Genomic DNA, 22,581 nt, shown 5'->3' with positions numbered 1-22,581 from the left:
ATCATCCTCAGGCGAGATGGGCGACTGGCGGAGGAGATGCAATCAACTTGGGGAAGGTGTTTTATGATTGGGTTTTGATCAACATCATCAAGTGGTTTCCCCAGGAAGTTGCTCGGTGGAATGGCATCCAATCCACAACCCCGCATACGTCATTCGTCCCAAGATGCACTCAGTCCAGCCTTGCGAGGCTGAGGATCAATCCTGATACAACGCAACCAAGGTTGGGGAAAGAAGGGGGAGCCCTTGACCGAGAGAGCTCGCCACAGCCCCTGATACTGAGTAGTGGTGGTGGTGGCGGCTTTCGATCCAGGTAAATACACCTGTGACGCTGGCTGCGCCCCATTGAGTGCCGAAGAAGAGGGCGAACATCCACGAGTTTTCGAGCACCTGGACCTGCCTCAGGGACCGCATGAAGACCTTGTTATCCAAAAATGCACGAGGACGAGAGCAAAGCGAGATGTGGAGCGTGTCGAGAGCCTTCAATCACGAGGTACAGTTTCAGAGCAATATGATAGCTGTCCCGACGCTGGACCTTGAAGACGATGCGGGCTTGGAACCTGAAGCTAGCGACAGCGAACAATCGGATGACCAAGGATGCCAGCTCCTTGGTCCGGTGCACTCACAGATGGGGGAATGGACATAGAATAGCCCTTGGATACTACGTAGAACAGACCCAAAGCGGGTCTCCTAGAAAATAGACCAAGGCCGGCTTGAGTCCGGAGATATTCGGTGCCAGCTGGATTGCGACACTCGCTGATGGGCATAGTTATCTCATCACCCTTGCACGAAGTAGGAGCTCTTTGGCTCTTATCAGGCTGTCTGTTTTCCTCTGGACAAAACGCAATGAGCGAGCATTACAGGAGCAAGGCTGGGCTTTGCCGAATATAGTTAAGCGTACAGACAGCAGTCGCTACTGTTTTGCAGACAAGGCTGCCCCGCGCGACCCCCGAAAACGCTCGCCTCGAAGATTCCCATTTATTTTTCCCACTCCCCGCGATCGCGCCAGAGAGTGCTTCCGGACGATAAAGGGATTTCTCGAGCCTCCTCATCCTCCTCCTCCTCCTCCTCCTCCTCCTAAGCATGACTAGCGGCGGCGTGAAACGGCCCCTATTCAGCAAGTCGGCATGGATTGCACCCCCGGCTGCGAATTCGCCTTTGGCAACCGACGGCGGGTCAATCTTCGGCCGCAATGTCGACTATGAGGACATCGTGCGAGCGGAGCGGGCGGAACGGGAGAGGAAGGCCGCAAAGACCAAAGCCCGTGGTGGTGGCAAGGAAAAGAGCGATGATAGGCACGATTTGAAGAGACGGCGATTATCCCCGGGAGAAGAACGGGACGTTGAGAGTGCTTCGGGCAGCGAGGCGGAGCACAGCAGGAAGAAAAAGAAGGAGGAGGATGGGGTTCGCGAAAAGCCTGTGACGCGCAGCACGCCGATGAAACGCAAGGGTTTGAGCGATGGGCTGGATGCATCCACTAGAACACGTCAGTCACCACGGGGTAAGGCTGATGTGAAGAACACCACCATAACTCTCGATGGCGGGGACGAAGAAGAGACCGAGGACGACGATCTGGTCATGAGTCCCAGAAAATCAAAGGCGGATGAGGTTTTGGACGAAAGGGACTCGGAAGAGGAGGACGAATACCTACGCCTCCTCAAGCAGAAGGCCCGTGAAAAGGCGCGACTGCAGCGGCAGGACGGCCAAACGGTTCAGAGGTCCAGCACACCGCCTGATAGAGGATCTTCGATAGCCCTGGAAACCGCCGATCCAAGGTCGCCCTCCGTGGTGCGAGCACAGCGTGACAGTCGGCCAGCCTCGTCCAACTCGATCCAAGACTTCGGCGTGGCATCAGCCAGACGGACGCCGAACCCGGACCAAGAGAACGACCCAGAAGTCAAGATTCTGATCCAGTCCGACATCCCGGGCGCCAAATCGCTGATCGTCAGGCGCAAGGCATCGCAGTCCCTGAAACAGGTCAAGGAGTTCTGGTGCCGGAAATTCGACCTCGAAGAATCCGTCACCAGGCAGGTCTTCTTCACCTGGAAAGGGACGAGACTGTTCGACTCGACGACGATGCGCGGCATCATCCGCGGCTTAAAGAAGGATTACCATCGCCAGCAGCAGCGGCCGCGAAGTCTCAGCCTGGGCATCGAGGATGGGGATGAGGATGGTGGTGGTGGTGGTGATGATGATGGATACGACTCTAGCAGCACCAAGGATCCGAGCGGAGGAAACATCATGCTCGAAGCCATGACGCCGGAGATCTACGAGCAGAGGCTGCGCGACAAGGAGCGTCGTCAACAACGACAGCGACCGCAAATCTCCTCTACGGCCGCCGCCGACGGAGAAGACGAGGACGGAGACCCGGAAGAGCAGGAGGACGAGGACGCCGCAAACGCAGCCGCAGCCGCATCAGAAACACCGGCAGCGGCGGCGGCGGCGGCAGAAAGAGACAAAGGCGCCATCGTGATCCGGCTGGTCAGCAAGGACCTGGAGCCCATGCAGCTGCGGGTGCGGCCGCACACGACGATCGGCAAGATCATGCGCGGGTATGCGGCGACGAGGAAGGTGGATGAGGCAAAGACGCCGTGGCTGATCTTCGACGGCGAGAGGCTGGACGCGGAGAGCACGGTCGAGGAGGTCGGCTTTGAGGACGAGGATGAAGTCGAGGTAAGTATCCGTTAAAAAAGAAGGAGAAATCTCGAATGCAATGGCCTGCTTCAATGTGGGAGAGAATGTGACCGGAGGGAGCGTAACATGGGTCGGAAACCGGGGGGCGGGTCTCCAAGTAGCCTCTGTATACAGATAGATATCAACGAATAGGCGAGCCAATAAGTACGCCAACAGGTTGCTGGTGTTCACGACGAGGACAAGGATGGGGTTTTCAGGCGTTGGTTCAGTTCATTGGTTTCATTGTTCTCGCTGGTGTTGGTCGTTGCTGAGACACGGTTGCCCGCAGCAGCCCTACAAAGAACGTAGCAAGCAAGCCAGGCAGGGCCACTTTTCTCTGCTGAGCGTAAACAACACGACAAAGCGAGCAATTTTCCTGCCCATTCCCCGGAGAGTGTACTTTCCTTTTTTCGTATTCTGCTCCAAGCTCAAGATGTCGTCCACCCGCAAGTCGTTCCAGGGTCTTGCACCTTGACCTTGCTAGCTGGCTAGCCAGCCAGGCCCGAGGGACAGGTTTCCATGTTTAAACAGCAGCGCCACAAGATGCTTTTTGCTCGCCCACCTCCCCAGTATCATTCTTCGCTTCAACTTGACTGTCGCGAAGGTTCAAGAAAACCACCTCATGGTCTCCCCCCTGCAGGTTCGAGAGCTTTTTGTCTCAAGCCCGTTCCCGTTCAGCTCCACTCAATCACCTCATGCCTCTCCCATCTCCATCTCCATCGTCAAAAGCAATGCCCAATCGTAAAGCCGGGGTAGAGATTTTTGGCGATGTTTAATGGGCACCAGTTCTTCTGGCCTCGGCAATGACGCGCTGCAACTCGTCGACCTTTCTCTTCGCACGGCCGAATGTACCGAGCTATTTGATGACGCAAGATGTTAGTCTCTTTCGAGTAACGTTTTATTTAATTTCATCCTCGCTTTTCACACTGCTTCCCGCCCAACGCTCTGATCAGTGGAACCGTAGCGCAAGACTAGATTCCAAGGCGAGAGGCAAAGGGCGAGAGAGGAGTATGTGTATGCGGAGCGATTAGCGGGGATTGTATTGTATGTCGAAACGTACCCTCTTCTTGGCCAGCTTTCTCGCACGCTTGTCCTTGCTGTTCCTCAACAATTCGATCACGCGGCGCTCGTACGGTGCCAGGCCGGCGACTTCCTTGACGATTTCGCGGACGAAGGCGGTGCGTTTGCTGAGCGAGCCCTTGCGCCGGGAGATTCGAGGCTTGTTGTCGATGGGTGTGACTTTCTAGAAAAGCGAAGAGAAAAAGACATGTTAGTTGCTTGCTTGTTTGCGGATGGCTGTAATGACGGGATGGTTGGACGGAAACTGAAGGAGGCAAGGAAGCCAGCATTCTATTTGCCCTTCATCCCATCATCATCCTCCTCATCATCTGTTGGAAACACCCGTGTGCGATATTTTTCGATTGGAGGAAGGGGACCCGGCGGAAGGCACTCGGATTCCTGGGAGGAGAAACTCACATGGCCCTTGTTCAAGCCGACAATGATGCCGGACTTCTCAGTGCGTTCTTTCGCCATCTTGAACGGTCTGATGCGTTGGCGAAAGCGAAACTGAGGAATAAGCAAGACAATGAGGTTCGTGGGTGTGTCAAATTCCCGGCCGCAGTTGCAACTTTTCGCATCCAAAGAGGGCGGAAAGTTTGCCGAATTGTGGGCTCCGAATCAGGTATGGCGCGGTGCGGTCTTGGCATTTCTGGCTTCGCGCCTCGAGAGGCTCTACTTGCTGTTTCGCACTCATATGCCCAAATGTTATATCATTGTGTCTGCAACTATTTGGATCTTCCAGACCTTCCATTGAAAGCCCGACCCCAGGTCTCTCAAATAACTCTTGTAGGAATTTACAATTTCAACGCATGCCTCACCAACCTCTTGTAGCCTTCCAGTGCCTCCTCCATATCCCCCACTGTCAGCCCCTCATCCTTGCCATGCGCGACAAGAATGCTCCCAGGCCCATAGAGGTACTTCTTTACCCCTTCCGCAACGTCCAGGTTCGGCACATCCGTCCCATAATTCACAGTGATCGTCTCGAATCCATCCACATCCGCGTCCAACGGCACGGGCCCATATCCTTGGGAGAACTGCAAGTCCAGCAGTGCCTCAGGGTCGACCTTCCGCACCGCGTCCGTGACAATCCTGCGGACATCTGGGACGGTTCCTCCTGCAAGCCTGAAGGTCACGTCGGCCATGGCAAACTCGGGAACAACATTGCCCGCCACGCCTCCCTGCATAAACCCAACGTTCACCGTAGATTTCCCGTACTTGTCACTCCGGGGCAGTCCACCGTCCTCCTCGGGTGTATCTCCCAACTTATCCAGAACCACAAGCGCGGGCAAGATCATGCTATTTGCACTCCTCCCCAGCCACGGATAGCCGGAATGCGCCGCCTTGCCGCGGGCGCGGAGAGAAAGCATTTCAATCCCCTTGTGGCCGGTGGCCAGTTTACCCTCTGTAGGTTCGCCGAAGAGGATGGCTTTGTAGTTGTCGCGGGTGTGGTTGTAGAGCTGCGACGAGGAGAAGTGACGCATCCCGTCCCCCCTCTTTTCCTCGCCCACCACAAACAGCAGGGCAATGTCAGAAGGGGAGAAGGTCGTAGTCACGGCGGGGTCCGAGAGCAGGTCCAAAGCGGCTTGGACTTGGACGGCCACGCAAGCTTTGTCGTCGACCGTCCCGCGACCGGAGATGAGTATGTCCCTGCGCGAGAACGACGTCGTGGAAACAGTCTCATCTCCCTCGCTGGGAAGAGACAGCGAATACGGGATATGTGGCGGGACCGTGTCAATGTGCGAGGACAGGAGGACTTTGGGCTGGCTGCGTTCCGCATCAGACGCCGGGGCGGAGCCTCCATACTTCGCAACATCCGGGTACGCATAGATATTGAATCTCTCCTTCGCGTTGCTCGTCGAATCCGCTGCGGGCGGCGGCACACTCTGCGTAAGCACCGTGAAATTGTGCGCTTCAAGTACTGAAACGAGGAGTTTCCCCACCGCGGCTTCATTGTCCGTGATCGACTCGATTTCGCAGATGGCCCGATGCAGGGACAACAAAGGCGAAGCAGCAATCACATCGGAGAGCTTTCCATGGTCGACAGCGTCCGGTCCTAGAGCCCAAGACGGCTGCTGCTGTATTGCTTGTTGCTGATGCTGCTGCGCTAGCTTTTCACTGCCCCCCGCGGTGACGAGAGCATGGGAGAGGGATGCATAGACTGGGAGCAATGCTATGGCGAAGCTTTGGACTAGCTTCATGACTTCCAACCACGTCGACAGCTTGAGGGTTGAGCAAACGGGATACTCCGTACGAGGTACATCGATGAGCTTTAATAAAAGCTGGAGTGGATGTTCCGTAGATGGGCATGATAAGAACTAGACTGGATCGCCGTTCGAAAGCTCCACTACAGATCACGAAAGTGCGGATCTCCTTGCTGGCGACGCAATGTCTACAACAACCATGGGCAGTGGGTTTAGGACATGTCTTTCTCCTTGGGATAAGATCAGAACTTGGAGTTGATACGATCTCAAGTAAAGACTGCTACGACTTCAGCCTTGCGCTGCTTTCACTCCGTTCGTTTGCTTGGCCTTCTTCTTTTCTCTCCTGCGTTCCCACACCATCAAGTAGCTCTCTCTTGTGAAAAGAGTCTCGGATTCCGCTCGTTCAACCCACAGATCTTGAATTTCCAGCCATTCCGGAAGATCAGTTCGCTGAGCATACGCAACAGCCTTGTCTCGGAGTTGAACCTTCCAAGCCACTTTCTGACCCTCCGCGCCAACGGCTTTGTTCGCCGCGTCGGCGGCATTGGTGTCTTCGCCGCCAGCACTCGAAATTGAGGTCGTGTCCAAAATAATGTTTGCAACCATGTCGTAAAGGATCGGCTCACCGGGTGGGTGGATTGCCGGATTAGGTTCGACGTAGGGTGACATGTCCAGCCCGCGAGGAGAAGGAAATGTCACAATAGTTGGATTCCTCTCGGAAACGAATTTGTTCTGACTGAACCGCTTGATGTGAAATAAAAGGTAGGGCGGGAGCGGGTGTAGAAGTCGATGTCGAAGTCGATGAGCCGCTCTTTCCATAGCGCTTAACCCGTTATACTTTTGTAATAGGTTGATGAGAGGGACTTGGGGGATAATATTCTTGGATTCGACAGCATCTCGAAACAGAGGCACTGGAGGCAGATCTAGCGTCAAGATGAGGAACGGATGCATGTCCGTCTTGATGTTGGATGACTCCTCGAACCTCAGCCGATCACCCATGGCATCAGATTTTGCAGTGATTTCTTGTGATTCCACCCGCAGTTTGCCTTGGAAACACTTGTATATCGGGGATGACAGCGCCTTGCGTGACCCTCCTAGCGTGCTGTGCAGATTGTTGAGGAGCCAGGCAAGCAGGTCCACAGGATCCGATTGTTGTGTCAAAGTAAATCTCTTGGACGACCGCAGGGCAATCTCTTGCAACAGTTCATGCGGCGACACGTGAGATCGAAACGCGCGGGGGTTCCAGAGTTTGCGAACCAGAGTGCTGAAGCGTACCGGCAACTGCGACGCTGTGTGAGGGAATGCCTGCAGAAGGAAGAAGTCCCTTAAGGGTGAAACATGTGCCAACGCCTGCACAACGACATTAAGGTAGTCGTTGGCTTTAATGTTGTTCATTCCCATGAATCCCGGCCTGTATCTCTTGTGGGCAAGGTCTGTTGACTCCTTCGGATTCTTGTCCAGCATTCTGACCTCCTCTTCCGTGTATTTTGGATCCACCACGTACTTGATATCATCCAAACTCTTGTTGTGCACCTCATAGCCCTCAGGTAAGACATAGACTCTCTTGGTCTCCATATTGATGAAAACATGATGGTCGACTTCGAGGGCGTGGAGATATGCGTGTGACTTTGGACCTCGGCCTTGGAAATACTTGCCGCAGACGAGACAAGCATAGACATTAATGTTGGAGAGGGTAACGGAGCAGAGTTTCTCGAAGTCGAAATCGAGCAAGGATCGATTGATGGTGTCGAGATAAAGATCGTCATAGCCTTCTGTGGGAGCATTTTGTCGCAGTGGTGCAGAGGGTAACCGGTCATCCTCAACGTCTGATTCGACTTCTTCCTCCTCTTCCTGTTCCTCCATTATCCTCTTGGGTACACTCGCGCCGTTTGTAGGCTGGGCGTTTCGGCTTTCAGAAGTATCCAAACTACCATTCGCGCCGGTCTCCTCTTCAAGAACATCTTCGACGCGCGCTTTCTTGCTTGCTGGAGATGTCGTGGCAAAAATGCCCTCCAAGGGTTCTTCCGACTTCCGTTTCGACATTGCAAACGAGAAAACTGTAGAGCGTCGAGGTTGGTGGTTCATGTGATCGGAAAATTGAGACTGCGCAATAATTTGATGCGGAGAGGCCTTCCAGCGGCTGATTGGCCAGACATCAGCCTCGCAGCCTGGTGGTCCTGTTGCCTCCCGCCTCTTCAAGACGAGCACAAAGCAAAAGATGGAAAAGTCAATTCTAGTAATACAATTTGCAACCTAACAGCAATACACATAGAACGGATCATGATCTTTGGGAATCGGTTCTTTTCAGCACTTCGAAGAAGCGAAATTGACTTTTGTGTGACCAAGTGGCCGGGTATCTTTTGGACTGCTTTGCTCAAAACACTTTTCACCTTCCCACCAAGTCAGTTCCGAGAGGCCTCATATATTCCCCCAACCGAATCCTTCTCCCAGTCCCATTGTTACCCGCGTACCGACTCCCCATATCACAAAATTTACCAAGCCTTGCATGCCGATCGTGAGGAAGAAATTGCCCCAGAATTGCAGTCTTTGCGTCATAGAAAGGTCTCGCACTCCCAGTCCTGAAGTGACAGGCCACACATCGCTAAGCAATGAGGAGGGCCTGGCCATTTGTTGATCTGGAGAATGGCGGGAGAGGAAGCCTCGAGCTAGTGACCTGAAGAACATGATATCAAGCGGGAGCAGGATAATCGACTGGATGATTGAGGTCGTATAATGTGCAAATGCTTCAGCTGGATGGTTTGAAAGGACAGTCACACGATAGAGACTCTCGTCTGCATTACGCGGATCTCTTGATTGCGGTTGACGACGCTGTAGCATCTCGTCCCCCATGGTCGGCGCATCTTGTTCTATGACTGTCGGACGCCGCACAGGCCTTGGTGTTGTGTGCGGTAGACTCGTCGCACGAGATATGCCCGGAACAGGGGAGATGGGGGATGGGGTTCGCTGGAGAGGAGAGCCCGTGGATGGAATTGGAACGATAGGAGACCCCGGATCCGGTGGGGCTGGAACAGGACTAGTTGTTTGCAACTCTCCTGATTCTGCGTTGTTGGGCTGACCAGGCTCAAGAAGTGTCTCTAGCGGGACGGCAGGCTGAAAGCTTTCTCCATCCACGACTGGACTGCCTGAAAATGGGAGAGGACCGACAGTGTCGCCGGTTTCTTCGTGCGAGTCGCCCCAGACAAGGAGATCTTGATCATTTGTATTTTCTTCAATGTGTCCATCCCCGGATTGGCGCTCTCTTTGCCGACTTTCGGGTTCGGCATCGGCTCGAGACTCGCTCGCGGTGCCGGGGCCTGTTACAGCTTCTGTAAAGAGTGGAAGGTCGTGTGGGTCTGGTGTCGAGGTAGACGCCGTACTGGACGCTAAAAAGCTGACATCGTCCGCGAGTTCAAATATGTCAATCATTGAGTGATCCGGATCCAGATCGAAGTCGTGAAAAGCAGAACGGATAGCCATGACTCGAAGGGTTCTCGGGGCTCGCCTGAGGTCAAGCTCACGATTTTGTCGATATAATGCTCGATAGTGCATGGCGCTCCGTCCTAGCAACTCTCTTTCGATATTCGGGCTTAACTCGACTGCCAGTGGAACTCTTTGTGTTTGAATGATCCGGACCCAAAACCATAACGAGGCTGGAATAATTGCCTGAATAGTTTCTCTCATGGACCGGGTGCCCATCTCGCCCGATTCACCAAAAATAGCCTCTTCCAGTTCGAGAGATGCGGTTTCAAGGTTCAGATTTCTGGCACTTTGTAGTGATATGCGATCCGGCCGATCAGGCTTGGCCGCTATCTGGCGGACCATGACGTAGACCTTTTTAAAGAGATAGTTGCCAACCAGGTCTCTGATGAGAGCCAAGGCAAAGGGACTGGAAATTGTATTCACTAGTAATGGGAACAAGCCTCTCCAAGACCAGTCTGATACACCTGACGACATCTGAATGGGAGACTGGCTGCTGAAGGGTATGAAGGCAGACAAGGACGGCGCTGGATGAAGCGGGATGAGGTATAGCGACTGTAAGACGGAATAGACACGGAATGGGTATTCGAAGGCAAACCATAGCACTTGCAGGCTGCCCAGGGTCAGTGAGATATACTCAACGCCCCCGGATTGCTTACCTTGACCAGCGAAGTATTCTGCCAAGATTCGTTAGGCCAAAAACCCTAGCCGGACGCGTTGATTTTGAAATTCTCTCATCTTCTAGTATCGCGACTCTGAGCAATTGGCTGATTCTCGCGATTGTGCCAGGAAGGAAGCCGGCAAACAGGAAAGCACTCGGGCCCACGATGTTCCATTCAGAGAATAGCATCTGAGGAACTGGCAGTCCCAAGTAAGACTTGAAGGTCTGGGCACGTTAGCAGCCGCCTGGTGGATGATTTTTTCCACCTACAAAAAGCCGCCGGCGGAAGTTGACTATCCAGTGAGTAGCTACGTTTTGGGCAACAGTCTCGACGATCTCGCAGTAAGCACCAGTAGCATGTTCGTCCAGGAGAAGTCGGTATCTCTGCATGTCGTTCATGGATTGCCATCGTGTCCGTTGCATTTGCGCTTTGCGAACAACGACACCAACTGTGGACAGAGCTTCATTTTGGGCTCGAAGCAGTCGCCTTCTCGATGTCTCAGAATCAAGATTTCTTGGATGACCTCGATCGTCGAATTGTTGGATATAGTTTTGGTCTGTCCGACGTTGCACATTTGGTCCCAGGATGAACTCTCCATTCTCATCTTCCAGCGGAGGACCGAAAGGAGACCTTCCCTAAGATCAAGTATTAGTTTCTTATGTCAATGCAGCTGGTTTGTTTAGTACGAAACGTGGCCCAAGTGTTGAGATAAGGAGGGGTTCAAAGGTTCAGAGCGTATAACGGAACGCAATTCCTTACCAAAGCTAGACGCGCAATATGAGGCTGCCGACCCATTTCTGGAGTCGGCTGGATGCACTCTTTCGTGAATGAACTTGAGCAAACAGGTGGAATGCATCAGTCGTCGTGGTCGTATGCAGGGCGTTCAGACATCGTGTATGCCTTCGGGACTATATTGTGAGACCATTGAAGAAGGCCGAAGATAGGGTTTCTAGAAGGAGGCCACTTCCGCGTCAAACTTGACCTTGAGCAGATGTTCGCTGCGGTCAACATGGTTAAAGCAATACAATCTGATGGAGAAGAGGCTGGGCTGAGGGTTCCATGCGCCAAGGTAAGTTAAATCGGCGACAGATTTTGCCTGCTTCGGGACGAGGTTCGACGCCGCTTTGTACTTTGCCCCTTTTTCTCCCCTACTGAAAACTCCACTGATTTTCGGTGTCAAAACTGCAATGGAACGACGCGTATGATCAAAATTCATGTCGAAGACCTTGGAACAAATGCTCTACGTTCAAGTATCCTTCTTCCGGTCGACGGCTTTATAGAACACTTCTCTATCACGATGCTATTGTTCACAGCGCGCAGCGTCAGGTTCAGCTTTCATTCCTCCTCCCCTTGGTGAGGGTGATGGCATGATATGAGAGCCATAGCGCTCCATTCACACAGGAGAACCAGCTTGCGGTGACATGGCCACATCATAAGGCAGCCTGTGGCCACCAACAACAGATAAAAGGAACAGCCACAGTTGAATAGACATTTTGGACAACCGTCGTCCCCCGGAGCACGTTCTCCTCGCCCGTGGCATCTTGCCCTATCCTCATATCATCAGGTACGAAACCTGCGCCCCAGGTCGATCAAGTGAAGGCTCAGCTAAGAGCAGACTGGTGGTTCATATCGCTCGTTACAAGAAGGCCATAGTCGTAGACTATATCTCGGCTTTGAATACGATGTCTGTTTCTTGGAGCTATTCAACCTATCAGCTTCAGCGGTCCTGAGCGTCAAAAAGTTGTATAATACAAGGTGACATGCTGTGTGAGTGGGAAAACTAACCCTAGCACCATAGAAAGCAGAGAGTATGGGGCGATCTTTGCCGGCACGTAATGCAGGTCACTTGGACACTATTTTTCCCTCTGACAGTCATGCACGACGGGACTTGCTTTGGAGCGCCTGGTTATACACCCTGTAAAAGAGGTCCTGCAGAATGTAAATCGGCTGAAAATAAATTGTCGAAGGTACATCTGCTTGGTTATGCTTGTCTGGCGGTGAATCGAATCCGAAAACCCGGAGTATTTTCGACAGGTAATCATTGCGACTTCTTTGACCCTAGGCACGCCGTCGTGGGTGTTTGAGTCTAAGACATTCCAGGTTGCTCTGCGACACCCATTGCGCGCTGCAGCATCAGGATTCATGCCTTCGTTGTGATGGAGCCTTCCAACTGCGTCGCCTAGAATTGTCGCCCTGGGAAAAAGCGGTATATGGATCGAAAGAATAGTATGATGTTTCGCTCATGACCGGGCCGTGGCTAAAGTGGAATGGTTGTTGATATCTCTGAGCGTGGGAGTAACACCGTGCTATCCGAACATCTTCCTCGTTCGGACCAAGTGACATACAATTTCCCATGCTTGGAATTTATTCAAGTCTGAGGCTTTCGAGCAGAAGTTGGAGACACGGACTTGGCGAGCTCATCGGTCAGGCGTTAAGAGTGGCTGCTGCGAAAACGGGATCGGATGGTATGGATTTCGACCCGGGACAAATGATGTTCAGCCGTTGCTTTTTTGGTGCGGTTGCAACGAGCTATCGACAGACTTTGAAGCGCAATGGAGGAGAGAATAAAATGCTTCTGTTCGAGGATTGAGAGAGGTGACTTAGTTGTAAGATTGCTCACGGTGAGATTTGGTAGCTTTTGCTCCAGGCCAGCGGCGCTGTCCAACGAATATTTGTAGTGCTGACATCCTTGTGTCTCTGATCAAAGCTTCGACAGGCTCAGGGGCCTTGCGCACCGTTATAAGGGAAAGGGTAAGCAAGGATGATGGTGGCAAGTAAGCTAGATATTCAATGTCGACGGATAATCATGAGAGGGAGTAGCTTTCAGCCTTGCCAAGCCGCAGCCTTGTCATTTACATGGCCTGATTCTCCCCGCAGTCTTCAAAATTTGGGCTCGCTGTGTCTGCCTCGACTGCACTGAACTGCGATTTCTCTGTTACACCAGCCCCTTCCGCAGCAACAGCAGAAGAAGAGAGGAGTACATCAGGCGAAGACACCATGGCTGCATACACGAATCCCACCCAAATATTTGCCGAAGACGTGCAAGAAGAAAAAGGCGAAAATGCGCGTCTCTCGGCCTTCGTTGGTGCCATCGCAGTTGGCGACCTCGTGAAATCCACACTTGGCCCCAAGGGCATGGACAAGATTCTTCAGTCTGCTTCAACGGGAGAGATAATGGTAACGAATGACGGTGCCACAATCCTCAAATCCATCGCTCTCGACAACGCCGCCGCCAAAGTCCTCGTCAACATATCCAAAGTCCAAGATGATGAAGTGGGAGACGGTACCACATCGGTTACTGTACTGGCAGCAGAACTGCTACGAGAGGCAGAACAACTAGTCAATCGTCACATCCACCCCCAGACCATCATTGAAGGCTTCCGTCTCGCATCACAAGCGGCTCTACAAGCACTTGAAAAATCCGCTGTCGACAATTCGAAACACCCCGAGCATTTCCGAAAGGACCTCCTGGCCATCGCCCGCACTACACTATCCTCGAAGGTCCTTTCTCAAGATCGCGATCAGTTCGCCAATTTGGCGGTCGATGCCGTCCTGCGGCTAAAAGGCTCTGTTGATTTGAACCACATCCAAATCATCAAGAAGTCAGGAGGCAAACTGTCCGACTCGTATCTTGACGAAGGATTCATCCTTGACAAGCGCATTGGCGTGAACCAACCGAAGAGATTGGAAAATGCAAAAATACTCGTGGCGAATACTGCAATGGACACGGATAAAGTGAAAATCTGGGCCGCCCGCATGAAAGTCGGTTCAACGAAAGAACTGGCCGAGCTGGAGAAAGCTGAGCGGGAGAGAATGCGTGCGAAGGTCGAACGGATCAAAGCACATGGGATAAACTGCTTCATCAACAGGCAGCTTATCTACAACTGGCCGGAGCAACTCTTTACGGAAGCGGGAATAATGTCCATCGAACATGCCGATTTCGACGGTGTGGAACGTCTCGCCTTGGTCACCGGTGGAGAGATTGCCAGCACTTTCGACCACCCGGAGTCCGTCAAGCTCGGGCACTGCGACTTGATCGAGGAGGTCATCATCGGCGAAGACACGTTGATCAAATTCTCCGGCGCGGCAGCAGGTCAGGCCTGCACCATCGTTCTAAGAGGTGCCACGGAACAACTTCTGGACGAGGCGGAGCGAAGTCTGCACGACGCTCTTGCCGTATTGTCACAAACTGTCAAAGAACCTCGCGTTGTCCTTGGCGGCGGCTGTTCTGAAATGGTCATGGCAAAAGCCGTGGACTCTATTGCGCAGAAGATACCTGGTAAAAAGCGCTTGGCTGTCGATTCATTCTCAACCGCACTACGTCAACTTCCTACCATCCTTGCGGACAATGCCGGTCTCGACTCCTCTGCTTTGGTGTCGGAGTTGAGAAGCGAAGTGTACAGGGGTATGACGAGTTCCGGCTTGGATCTCCTGACTCCGGGTGGCGGCATCGCCGATATGCGGGAGTTGGGTGTCATCGAGAGTTACAAGTTGAAGAAGGCGGTGGTAGGGAGCGCGAGTGAGGCTGCAGAGTTGTTGCTGAGAGTGGATGATATCATTCGGGCGGCGCCAAGGAGGAGGGAGCGGATGTGAGAGGGAGTGAGTGTTGCAAGTGGCAGATGGCAGATGACGTGGGAATGAATGGGATTTCCCTCATCGTCTGCGGCGGGTGTGAAAATCCGTGCGGACCTGCTTCTTCGAAAGGACAAGGAAGGAGAAAAAAGGGCAGTCGACTGCCATGCGGATCTACTTGCCTCAACGGAAGAAACCAGTCAAATGCTTGACGAGGCCATGGACAACAATGCACCGACCAAACAAGTTCCCGGGACCTGCCCAACGACAAGCCAATTTCATCTGTGCGCCCACCTATCTACCTACATAACTGCCTGTCCACGACGCCTACAAGCCCTTTCTCTTCAGCCCATTCACGACCGAACCTGTGAGCGTTTGACTCGGGTAGGACCACTTGACTGGCCGGCTAGCTCGCTGGACGCATCACATCATATCATACCACGTCAGACCACATCAAGCACCTACCTGCATGCGCTTTGCCATTGCCAGAATCCCCCTACCTACCTATCTACATACCTTTCATGACACATAGGTATGTATGTATGTATGTAGGCAGGGTGCCTCGCAAGAGACGGAGCCCCAATCACCCAACAATCAAGCCCTCAAATTTCATCGATCCCCTCCACCATTCGACCCAACTCATGCACAACTGACCCCATTGACAAACATCTCGATCCTATCCCAATTGTCGACGGGAGCGTCTCCTTGATGGTCCCCGGTCGGCAGTGAACGAACCATCTCCTGGCACTGGGCGAGCGAGTTCGAATGGATATCTTATGCATGAACCTACGAGGTACACATGGACGCATAGGTCGCATGGCTTGCAGATCGAAAGAGTGTTTTGAGGAGCCATTTGCCTGTTAAACCACACAGTGCCGACCCAGCCAATGCCAGGCGATGCGATTCGCGGCCATCCATACTGGTACATCTCGAAAGGTTTGATAGATAGGTAGGTAGGTAGTCATGGGACATGTCACAAGGATTCCTCCGTACCCTGGAGGCCGACTTGAGATTAAAGGGGCCTCGAATAGATGCTGGAAAAGACAAAAAAAAAGAATCAAAACGAGACCACGAGCAGAGTAGATATCTTAAAATTTCTCGCATTTCATGTGATATACTGTGGTATATATCCTTTTCCCAAACTCACGTTCCCAACTCACTCCAGAAACCACCTCTCCATCCTGAACCGCTCGACCAACCCGCGTTCCAGGATAAGGCAGTGGCAGTTAATCAGCAGGCTCGGGAACCGCTTTGCCCAAAATTCATAGTATCCCTTGGCACTCCCACCCAGCATCTGCTCTTTCACGTCCTGTGGCAAGTCGTGGAAGTGGTTCTTCTTGTTGCGGATCACTCTCAACAAGTCGATCATTTTAGTACCACTGTATTTGCGCTGCTTGCCCATTTCTGTGAGAAAGGTTTTGGGCAGAGCGCGAAGCCAATCCTTAGATGATCCGATGACGTTGGGTGCAAGGGATTCTAGCGCGGCGAGCTCGGCAAGAGAATTCTTCTCCGCAGAGGTGCGTATCGCGGTTTCGTCGAAGATGTTGCTGATGGAATTCTTCTCCCGCTCGTAGCAATCCGATACGTCGCAGAGGAATTCCAGCTTATCGGCCACGTCCCAGAAATAAGGGTGACGAAGTATTTGTCCCGTGTCAGGTCGCTCTTTGGGGTCGTGTTTGAGCATTTGCATAACAAGGTCGTCGGCATCGAACTGGTACTCATACAGTCGTAAGTCTTCTGTGCTGAACTTGTTCTCTTTGATGTTCAGGTCTCGACCGAGGCTAGTACCCCCAACATCAAAAGGATGACGACCTTGAGTCATGACATAGTAGAAGACACACCCCAAGGAAAAGATGTCGATTGCCTTGGTTGCACGACGGCCTGATGGACGATCAATGACAGTACCTTCGCTAGAGTGGGTGGTGGATTTGGAAGCGGTAGTCGAACTAGAATTCGGTGTCACTGCCGATCTAGAGCCGACAAGCAACTCTGGCGCTCTCCAGCCTGTTGTGCCGGCAGCTGTATGATTCGCAGTTGGAGCGAAAGTCGATTCCGGGCCTTCCTCGAGTGGCTTGCATAAACCGAAGTCGGAAATCACAAATTGCAGTTTCGGCAAGCCATTGGTAGGACGATTGCTCTTAACAGCCTTGACCAGGACATTCTGAGGCTTGATGTCTCGATGCACCAATTTGAGTGAATGCAGATGTTGCACACCGTCCGTAATCTGTCGTAGAGTGTCCTTGACGTCAAATCCCTCCGGCATCTTCACCAATTCGGGATACTGGAGAGGTCGCTCGATGAACTGATCCAGAGATGTGGTGAACCGCTCGAGTGCGATGTAGGTGAAGTGTTGCGATTCCTCCTTTCCGAAGTATCGGATGACGTGCGGGTTCTCATCGCTAGACAGTAGATGCTTGATCTCTTTGGCAGCCAGGCTGTTCGAGGAACGAATCAAACGCTTGACTGCGACTTCTCTGCCGTCCAGTGAGCCAGGAAAAACTGCTGTACCATTGCTTCCACGGCCCAGGCATCGATCTTCCCTGGTGTCGATTCTGAGCTTTCCAACCTGGAGAAGGCCGTCCTTTGTGGGAACTTCTACGACAAGTTGTTCCTTTTCATCCATAGCCTCCGGATCCATTGTTTTCTTGCCCTTTTTGTTCCTCTTTCCACCTCGCTTCCCTCTCTTGGCAGTTCGCCGGCGAGGTTGTGCACCGTTCTCGGCGTTTTCATTAGTATTAGACTCGTCCTTGTTCTTTTCATCTTCTGATTCGCCATCTGAGCTCTCATCATTGGGTTCAAACACTTTGACAGTCTTTGCAGGGCTGGCAACCGAGACTGCAGCACTTTGAGCTCGGCTCCTAACAGGTGTTTTGATTACGTCCTCCAGGATTTCAGAGACAACTTCAGCGGTGTCTTTCTCCCCTGTAACCTCAGCCACTTGGTCTTCTTGCTGGTCTGTGGTAGCTGGAGCTGGAGCACCGGGGGTCGCTTGAGTCCGAGTCTTCTCCACCGCGACCTCTACGCCTGCCTTTCGGAGGAGGCGTTGCATCTTCAACATAAGCGGTATCCTCATCTGCAATCCAACCACAAATAAGATAATGCTCGCGCAGATGATATTAAAGACGGATAATAGCGGATGGTTGATCACAGGTACCAAGGATGGGGGAATCTTGGCCTCCAGTGCTGCCATTGCCTTCTCTGCCTCCTCAGCCAAATCCGTCACTGGGGGAGGGCCGGAGATCGTCAACCTGAGGGGGGTGAGGTTCGGTTCTGTGGAGAGCACGTGGACACCGACAATTTCTTCCAAGTTGCCGTCAAAATCCAATGGCTGACTGTCATAATTCCAGTTTGAGCTTGCAGGCGACGCACCACTGGTCACGCCGGGGTACGACAACTCGGACATAGCGTACCAAACGCCGGACTCAGTTTTGTTCACAAAAACCCTCTCAGCTCGCTGCATTTCGTTCCTCCAGATCTCGGGAGAGGAGAGGAGAGGCGAGTCCGTGGGTCGTGCTAACAAGACCAGCTTGGCAGATTCATCTCGATTGTCCAGGGGACGAACAACATCAAACACTCGGGCTACAGGAGTATCGAACATGTGGGTGAACCGGGGAACCTTGCCAGAGTCGGCAGTGCTGTCGATGCCAATAATTCGGCCATTGTAATAGCTCTGGATTTGGTAGTTGTCCAATGGAGCGACATACTGGTCTTGGAGATCGCTGTCGCCCTTGTTTGGAACCCATTCGGCGAACTTGATTGTGCAGAGAGGCTGAGTTGTGATCTTGTGGGATATCTCAATGGTGTACTCGACTCTTCCCAGGTTGATAGTTCCAATCGGATCACATGCAGGGTCATCCAATTCGAAACCACTGAGTCGCCGGCAGCTGCGGCCTTGGTCGTCATTGGAAAAGCCCCGGTATTTGTCAAATTGCTGTAGGATATTACCAGTGGCTGCATCTACAACGTATGCCGTTGTCTCCTGAGAGGAAATCGTGACAAGAGGGGGATCATCGACAAACTGCGGCGTTTCGGCCGCCAGGGATCTGACGGTGATACCCAGTCGTTGTAGACCTATTCTGGGGTCTCGGTGTTGAATGTAGAGGTTGCCATCTTTACTCGGCTCGACGATGAACATGTAGTCGTCCTCGTATTGTGAACCGTCCACCTCCGGGTCACTCCGATTCAATTTGTGGTGGATGGTCTGGATCATGGGACTGTCTGGAATGCCCAGTGACCACCTCTCATTGCCGGTCTTCCTGTCACGGGCATGTATGGTGCCATCAATGGTGGCTAGTAGGACAATGTTCTCCACCTCCCAATCCTGCAGCAGCCGCGCTGAAAGCGCAGAGAGTCCCTGAGACAAGGACTCGTCAGACTGTGCAAGAGGTGCTCTGACAGCACCACTACTACTCAAGGAGTCGTGGGCTGGAGCCAAGGCACGGAGCTTGTGGTTTTCGGGGTTTTCATCGGTGCTTCGAAACTTAACGGTGGTGATGTCGTTTTTGAGAAGCGGGATCTCTGCTGGACTGCGGCCAGCCGGAGCGGACGGACGACTCGACTCTGAGCGCAGGCTCTGGGTCGAAGCCACCAATCTCTGAGGAGCATCGGACGGAGGAAGGGACTGAGGGTGAGCTGCAGCTATGAGGAGCAGGAAAATGGCCCAAGTCAACATGGTTTTCGGTTTCGATCCTCCACGTCGGCCCTTTGGAGGCCGAAGCGGAGGTTTGGCCATAGTCGAAGACGAGGGACTCCAGTGTTGTAGAAGACGACGATGGATCTGATCTATATCGTGGACGACATGGTGTCGGATTGTCTGATATGGAGATGAAATATTAAGGAGAAAAGAGGGTTGGTGGTGGTGGTGCGAGTGAGTTTTTAGGAAAGGTGGGAAGTGGGAGGTGTCGGTCAGCTTACGAGTACGGAAGCCCAAGTAGAATAACAAATGCGAGGTCCCTAGCATACAGTGGGCACTGGGCACTGGGCACTGGGCACTGGGAAGACAGCCACCCGCATGGCGTGGGTGCTGCCCTTACTTCCCTTGTTGCCCTTGTCAAGTCAAGCTCGGGTGACCCCCAGCGGCCCCCCATAGGCCCAGTGAAGAGCCTAGAATGCCACCAGCCAATGCCCACTAATTAGCCCTCCGGTTCAATGCCCGTCCGTATCCAGCCCCGGACGCCCTCAGCGAATGCTCCCCCTGACGGTGGCCAACGAACCATTGGATTCTCTGGCTTTCGCTCTGCGCCCCGTTCCAGAGACGATCTAAACTCGAACCAGCCTCAAGGGAGCCGATGCGTGTGTTTCAGGCTGAAGCCTTTTCCCCATCGACTGTTGAACACGACGAATAGTACACAGAATCCTTCTTACCGTCTCCTGAAGACCGCATATGATTGACAGCGCAAGGTCGGTGTGTTGACTGACCTCGCGAGACCTGGTGAGCCTTTAACAATGAAGATCATCCGATGGTCTCTTCCTCCTTACATGATGGTGGTGCTCACAGACCGTGGATCAACATCCGGTATCCCACTCATACAAGCATCATCCCTTTGCATATACTGGTTTCTCCCTACAATCCTTGTGTTCCATCAAAATTCCAGTCTCGATACGAGGTACACTGTTCTCATTCTATGCTGTCATTTCCGATCAGCCGCTAAAGAAAACCACGACAAGCACGGCTTCTCCGTCATGCCATTTTGTACAGTCATTAGATCTCAATCCCCATCTCCCGTCTTCGGCATGGGACGTCGGAGGTGACACAGGAGGAGAGTGTAAGTGCGAGTCCACAACCCATTAATATCCATGAATCCCGTCAAATAGCAAGACATTCAAGAAAAGAGGTTGCCTGCATCGCGCTCAGAAAAACACCACATACTCGCCCTTCTCATTTCGTTTTATCCTCAACGACCTCCACAGGTCTTGCTCCTCGTCCAGCTTGGACGTGCTGCTTCGGATGTCGTTATGCTTATGCCATCGCTTGAGCATCTTGTGAATGGAATATCCTTTGTCCGAGTCCAGTCCGGGTGCATTGGCGAGGAAACTGCGGCAAGCACGCTTGGTCTTTTCCTCTGCGCCGAACACGACCATTGCACCATTAGTGCTCTTGCGTTTGGCTGCACCATTGCTATGCTGATGCATCGGGTCTGAGTCCGTGTCAGAGGCTGAGTCGTCGTGTTTGTGGTACTCAATGGCTTTGAGTTTACGCGCAGTGCCTTCACCCGGAGATCGTGAGGGCGAATCGTCGCTGTACCGGCGGCGCGACCGGTGCTCATGGCGAATATTGGCGGATGCAGTACCATTATGTCGATGGACCTTGTGCTTCTTTCTCTCTCGCTTCTCACCATCTCGGATTCGAGAAAGGCTGTTCCCATGGTCCGACGAGCTGGCTCTCCTCCGCGTTTTGGTGTTGGCCATTTGGCTCTCGACCTGACCAGGAAGAAGTGCACCGCCCACCATCGAGAGTGCTCTAACTGCTCGACCTTTGATCGAGATGCCAAGCCCATTGGAATCCTCCTTGGTGTGTCGAGTACGTTTTAACGGAGAAGTGGGGTCTTCCGGTTTCAAACTTCGACGACCCGTTCGCTCCTTCTGGACCACCACGCGTTTGTCGTTGGGATCGGGAGACCGACGGAACGGGTACGATTCATCCTGGGACATCATTCGGCTCAGCCCACCCGTGAGCCCGGAGTGCACAATCACTGGCGTGTCCACCTTCACCGCGTCAGCCATCAAGGTGTCACCTTCCAGTTCGTGGACTTGATCTTCCGTGGGCCGTTTCCGTTTCTTTTCACTGCCGCTGTTCGTCCGACTATGGGCGCGTGGTCTCTCTTTCTTGTCTAACTTGGATTTCACCTCCTTTGCTGCCGGGGTCATAAATTCGAGCGACAGGGTACTGTTGTTCATGTCTAACGCTCCTCGAGGCTTGACCGGTGCTGCACCCCAAGTGTAGCCGTTTTCTTCGTACTCCTTGCTATGCTGCTCCTCCTCATCTGCGTTGTGATACCCATTCTGGCTGGACGGCCGACTGTTGGAGAAGATTGACGGAGCAGTCTGCTTCATAGACATTTCTTCCTTCTCCTTTGTAAAACTTATCTGGGGTGTGCCTGTTCGGCTACCTTCGTCAACCATATAATCGAAAACACTGTCACGGTTTGAATCCGGCACGGCGGGGGGAGGAGTAGGAACGTGGGGAGGGGCATCTGTATCCGGGTCGTCTTCAACGTATGCTCGACGAGGAACTAGAGCCTTTTCGTTCTCTGGCTCGATGATGGAGACAGATTTCCTCTTCGCGGCCTTGGAGGGCTTCTCGCGATATAAAGCGCCCTGGTACTTCTGATCTTCTGTAATGCATGACTGTTTTCCGTGCGGTCAGTGCCAAAGGTCCTCCGCGTAGTCGGGCGCAGTGTGTAGAAGGAGATCCCTGGCTAGAAGGACCAAGCGCCGTCTGTGGGTTCACATACCGTATGTGCTCTATAGCTTGTGCCATGAAAAGTCGTCATGCAGTCGATACAGGTAAACATCGCGCCCCGACATTGGTTGCGGTGTGGATCGAGCTTCTTCTTGGTCAGGACGTCGCCGCAGGCCTGTACATGGGATTGTTAGAAGTGTTGAGGGCGATGATCCGCGGCGCATAGTGCTGACCTCGCATTGAAAAGAAACCATTCTTGCGTGTTGTTGCGTGAGTGGTGAGGCAGTCCCTCCCGAAAGTTCAGGGCCGCGAGGCAACGAACAAAAAAAAAGACGGTGGAAAGGAGCGGGTCGGTTGGGCAGCAACAGGTTCGAGGGTCGCACAAGAGCCAGCTCTCGAGCGGGAACGGCGACAAAAAGAGTGTAAGGGCGTCAAATAATGTCAGGAGGGAGGTTTTGCCCTGGGGTCAGAGGGGCAGGATCGGTATGCGTGAGGGCGTGAGGGCGTCAGGGCGTCGCAGCAGGGCCAAAAGCAGGGT

General features: G+C 53.0%; 8 protein-coding genes across 9 annotated transcripts; 2 read left to right on the top strand and 6 right to left on the bottom strand.

The window, feature by feature from the left end:
* The first annotated feature begins 977 nt into the window (after positions 1-977).
* PV07_09299 (uncharacterized protein) lies at positions 978-2,880 on the top strand. Its single transcript, XM_016396545.1, has one exon. It carries the CDS (start codon positions 1,081-1,083, stop codon positions 2,683-2,685), a length of 1,605 nt encoding a protein of 534 aa, XP_016246401.1. The 5' UTR covers positions 978-1,080; the 3' UTR covers positions 2,686-2,880.
* On the bottom strand, positions 2,762-4,284 carry PV07_09298 (60S ribosomal protein L36). Its single transcript, XM_016396544.1, has 3 exons — positions 4,147-4,284; positions 3,731-3,913; positions 2,762-3,526 (listed from the first exon to the last, which is right to left on the bottom strand). The coding sequence occupies exons 1-3, from the start codon at positions 4,201-4,203 to the stop codon at positions 3,443-3,445; spliced, it is 324 nt and encodes a 107-aa protein (XP_016246400.1). The 5' UTR covers positions 4,204-4,284; the 3' UTR covers positions 2,762-3,442.
* Positions 4,285-4,428: 144 nt separating this feature from the next.
* PV07_09297 (uncharacterized protein) lies at positions 4,429-6,116 on the bottom strand. The gene has a single exon (XM_016396543.1). The coding sequence runs from the start codon at positions 5,925-5,927 to the stop codon at positions 4,524-4,526; it is 1,404 nt and encodes a 467-aa protein (XP_016246399.1). The 5' UTR covers positions 5,928-6,116; the 3' UTR covers positions 4,429-4,523.
* A 20-nt stretch (positions 6,117-6,136) lies between these two features.
* Positions 6,137-8,003, bottom strand: PV07_09296 (uncharacterized protein). Its single transcript, XM_016396542.1, has one exon. The coding sequence runs from the start codon at positions 7,971-7,973 to the stop codon at positions 6,219-6,221; it is 1,755 nt and encodes a 584-aa protein (XP_016246398.1). The 5' UTR covers positions 7,974-8,003; the 3' UTR covers positions 6,137-6,218.
* Positions 8,004-8,187: 184 nt separating this feature from the next.
* Positions 8,188-11,072, bottom strand: PV07_09295 (uncharacterized protein). The gene is made up of 4 exons (XM_016396541.1): positions 10,829-11,072; positions 10,339-10,704; positions 10,067-10,293; positions 8,188-10,020 (listed from the first exon to the last, which is right to left on the bottom strand). The coding sequence occupies exons 1-4, from the start codon at positions 10,862-10,864 to the stop codon at positions 8,349-8,351; spliced, it is 2,301 nt and encodes a 766-aa protein (XP_016246397.1). The 5' UTR covers positions 10,865-11,072; the 3' UTR covers positions 8,188-8,348.
* Positions 11,073-12,973: 1,901 nt separating this feature from the next.
* On the top strand, positions 12,974-15,741 carry PV07_09294 (T-complex protein 1 subunit beta). The gene has a single exon (XM_016396540.1). The coding sequence runs from the start codon at positions 13,067-13,069 to the stop codon at positions 14,660-14,662; it is 1,596 nt and encodes a 531-aa protein (XP_016246396.1). The 5' UTR covers positions 12,974-13,066; the 3' UTR covers positions 14,663-15,741.
* Positions 15,726-19,542, bottom strand: PV07_09293 (uncharacterized protein). The gene has a single exon (XM_016396539.1). The coding sequence runs from the start codon at positions 19,371-19,373 to the stop codon at positions 15,798-15,800; it is 3,576 nt and encodes a 1,191-aa protein (XP_016246395.1). The 5' UTR covers positions 19,374-19,542; the 3' UTR covers positions 15,726-15,797.
* A 468-nt stretch (positions 19,543-20,010) lies between these two features.
* PV07_09292 lies at positions 20,011-22,549 on the bottom strand. 2 transcript variants are annotated; one of them, XM_016396537.1, is made up of 3 exons: positions 22,277-22,549; positions 22,096-22,218; positions 20,011-21,988 (listed from the first exon to the last, which is right to left on the bottom strand). In XM_016396537.1, the coding sequence occupies exons 1-3, from the start codon at positions 22,295-22,297 to the stop codon at positions 20,492-20,494; spliced, it is 1,641 nt and encodes a 546-aa protein (XP_016246393.1). In that variant the 5' UTR covers positions 22,298-22,549; the 3' UTR covers positions 20,011-20,491. The 2 variants fall into 2 exon arrangements, with proteins under 2 accessions (XP_016246393.1, XP_016246394.1); XM_016396538.1 differs by having other exon boundaries at positions 22,096-22,549.
* Positions 22,550-22,581: the final 32 nt, after the last annotated feature.

Source organism: Cladophialophora immunda, assembly GCF_000835495.1.
Source record: "Cladophialophora immunda strain CBS 83496 unplaced genomic scaffold supercont1.5, whole genome shotgun sequence".
NCBI lineage: Eukaryota > Fungi > Ascomycota > Eurotiomycetes > Chaetothyriales > Herpotrichiellaceae > Cladophialophora > Cladophialophora immunda.
Note: the sequence above shows the minus strand (reverse complement) of the source record. Positions and strands in the feature narration are given on the sequence as shown.

Coding starts and splice junctions, on each gene's coding strand:
- PV07_09294 (XM_016396540.1), top strand. CDS start 13,067: ATGGCTGCATACACGAATCCCACCCAAATATTTGCCGAAGACGTGCAA.
- PV07_09292 (XM_016396537.1), bottom strand. CDS start 22,297: ATGGTTTCTTTTCAATGCGAG. Junction 22,219..22,276: donor TGGTTTCTTTTCAATGCGAG/GTCAGCACTATG, acceptor TCCCATGTACAG/GCCTGCGGCGACGTCCTGAC. Junction 21,989..22,095: donor CAAGCTATAGAGCACATACG/GTATGTGAACCC, acceptor CACGGAAAACAG/TCATGCATTACAGAAGATCA.
- PV07_09296 (XM_016396542.1), bottom strand. CDS start 7,973: ATGTCGAAACGGAAGTCGGAAGAACCCTTGGAGGGCATTTTTGCCACG.
- PV07_09299 (XM_016396545.1), top strand. CDS start 1,081: ATGACTAGCGGCGGCGTGAAACGGCCCCTATTCAGCAAGTCGGCATGG.
- PV07_09297 (XM_016396543.1), bottom strand. CDS start 5,927: ATGAAGCTAGTCCAAAGCTTCGCCATAGCATTGCTCCCAGTCTATGCA.
- PV07_09295 (XM_016396541.1), bottom strand. CDS start 10,864: ATGGGTCGGCAGCCTCATATTGCGCGTCTAGCTTTG. Junction 10,294..10,338: donor ACTTCCGCCGGCGGCTTTTT/GTAGGTGGAAAA, acceptor TAACGTGCCCAG/ACCTTCAAGTCTTACTTGGG. Junction 10,021..10,066: donor AGAATACTTCGCTGGTCAAG/GTAAGCAATCCG, acceptor GACCCTGGGCAG/CCTGCAAGTGCTATGGTTTG.
- PV07_09293 (XM_016396539.1), bottom strand. CDS start 19,373: ATGGCCAAACCTCCGCTTCGGCCTCCAAAGGGCCGACGTGGAGGATCG.
- PV07_09298 (XM_016396544.1), bottom strand. CDS start 4,203: ATGGCGAAAGAACGCACTGAGAAGTCCGGCATCATTGTCGGCTTGAAC. Junction 3,914..4,146: donor TCGGCTTGAACAAGGGCCAT/GTGAGTTTCTCC, acceptor TCGCTTTTCTAG/AAAGTCACACCCATCGACAA. Junction 3,527..3,730: donor GAAAGCTGGCCAAGAAGAGG/GTACGTTTCGAC, acceptor GTCATCAAATAG/CTCGGTACATTCGGCCGTGC.